This window comes from Vicia villosa, linkage group LG5, assembly GCF_029867415.1.
Source record: "Vicia villosa cultivar HV-30 ecotype Madison, WI linkage group LG5, Vvil1.0, whole genome shotgun sequence".
In the NCBI taxonomy this organism is placed as follows: domain Eukaryota; kingdom Viridiplantae; phylum Streptophyta; class Magnoliopsida; order Fabales; family Fabaceae; genus Vicia; species Vicia villosa.
In genome coordinates this window covers 157,855,120-157,856,965 of record NC_081184.1, presented here as the reverse complement: position 1 = coordinate 157,856,965, position 1,846 = coordinate 157,855,120, and the positions used below count along the sequence as shown (strand labels likewise).

At 31.6% G+C, this 1,846-nt stretch overlaps 1 protein-coding gene across 1 annotated transcript; it reads left to right on the top strand.

Annotated features, from left to right (window-relative positions):
• The first annotated feature begins 259 nt into the window (after positions 1-259).
• On the top strand, positions 260-601 carry LOC131605836 (protein RALF-like 32). Its single transcript, XM_058878144.1, has one exon. The coding sequence runs from the start codon at positions 260-262 to the stop codon at positions 599-601; it is 342 nt and encodes a 113-aa protein (XP_058734127.1).
• Positions 602-1,846: the final 1,245 nt, after the last annotated feature.

Below are 1,846 nucleotides of genomic sequence, written 5' to 3'. Positions count from 1 at the left end.
TACATATACGACCACTTATTGACAAACTAAATCATTAGTCTTCACATCAAAGAAATAAACAAAATCATGTTGAGCACATGAAAAATAACATAATTGCCATATTGTCCACAATGTTAGGTGAAGTGCGTTCCATCACCTTATCACCAACAGCCTCCAATTCCACTTTTTCAAAAAGGTGCTGCCAATGCCATTGCCATATTATATTCATATATATGAGTGGAAGGAATGGTACATACACATGACACATCCAAGACCTACCATGAAACTCCTCACCTTCTTCTACTTCATGCTCTTCATCATCTTCATGCAGTTAAGCAGCAATGTGTTATCACTGAGTAGTGCTCATCATTCAAAGATATGCAATGGTTCCATAGGTGAATGCAATCAAGAAGGTGAAGAATTGATGGAGTCGGAAATAAGCAGAAGGCTTTTGGAACAAAGAAGATACATTTCTGTAGGAGCTTTAAAGAGAGATAAACCAGTATGTAATGGTGGTGCAGGTGGTGAAGCTTATAGTAGATCTGAAGGATGTATTCCTCCACCTTCAAATCCCTATAATAGAGGATGTTCTAAGTATTATCGTTGTAGGTCTGATTCTTGAAATTGAAGCTTCATGCACAACTTTTTTGTTTTGTTGTCCATTAAATTTGATGGATTTTTGTGTGTTTGAAAATCGAACGAAATTTTATAAAATAATTCTGTTAGAAGTATATTTTAATTTTTTTTTTATGCACTTGTGTCGAGAGATCAATTCTCCGAACCTTCGTTCCTTAGCAGGAATTCGTTTATCTATTAGTCCAACTTGATTTTCTAACTAACAACACAAAGTTAAGCAACTGGTGTTGGACTAGCTTTCCATATTCCCTCACTCTCTCCAATTTCTGTTTTATTGGTTCTTAATTGTCCCTTTAATTTGATTTCTACAACTAGATTAATTAGTTTGTTAAGCTGTGTCATTACCTCTACTTCTGATTCCACTTTTGTTACACGACCACGACAATTATATATGGATATGTAGGTGTTGAAAATTTAGAGCAAAGTGAAGAATTATTGAAGCACCAAAATTCAAAATTCATTTAATAGGTGTTGAAAATTTAGAGCAAAGTGAAGAATTATTGAAGCACCAAAATTCAAAATTCATTTAATAGGTGTTGAAAATTTAGAGCAAAGTGAAGAATTATTGAAGCACCAAATTCCAAAATCCATTTAATAGGTGTTGAATAAGATAGACAAACAATAGAATTATATTACATCTCTCTCGTCACTATTATAAGCAATAACAAAAAAAACTTAGATTCTATATATAATAATGATCGGATATATTATTTATTCAATGAATTTAAAAAGTGTTTTTTTTATTTAAACGATCTACTTTGAGAGAGAGAAGCTCTCTAATTCACTATATTCAAAAAAATTGTTACAAGAGATTATGAGATTACATAGGGATGGCAACGGGTCGGGTGCGGATTTCACACTACCCAAATCCGAACCTAAACTCAAATGTTGTTCGGGTGGCAAAATAACACTCACGTCCACACCCGTTGGGTTCGGGTTTTTTTACCCAAACCCACAACAAAATACCTAAAATACATTTTTTTCTACAATTTTCCTACAACTTTCCACAATATTATATATATATATATGAGGAGGGATCAAATTACACCAATATGTTACACTTATAGTTACACTCATTAATAACCTTTGATTTTAATTTAATCCAATGGTTAGAAATATATAATTATTGACTCATGATTCTTACTTAAAATAGTTTTATTCTACTTTTGGTAATTAATAATCTTGATTTTAATATATTATAATTTATTCTTTTTCTCATAAATTAAATGTA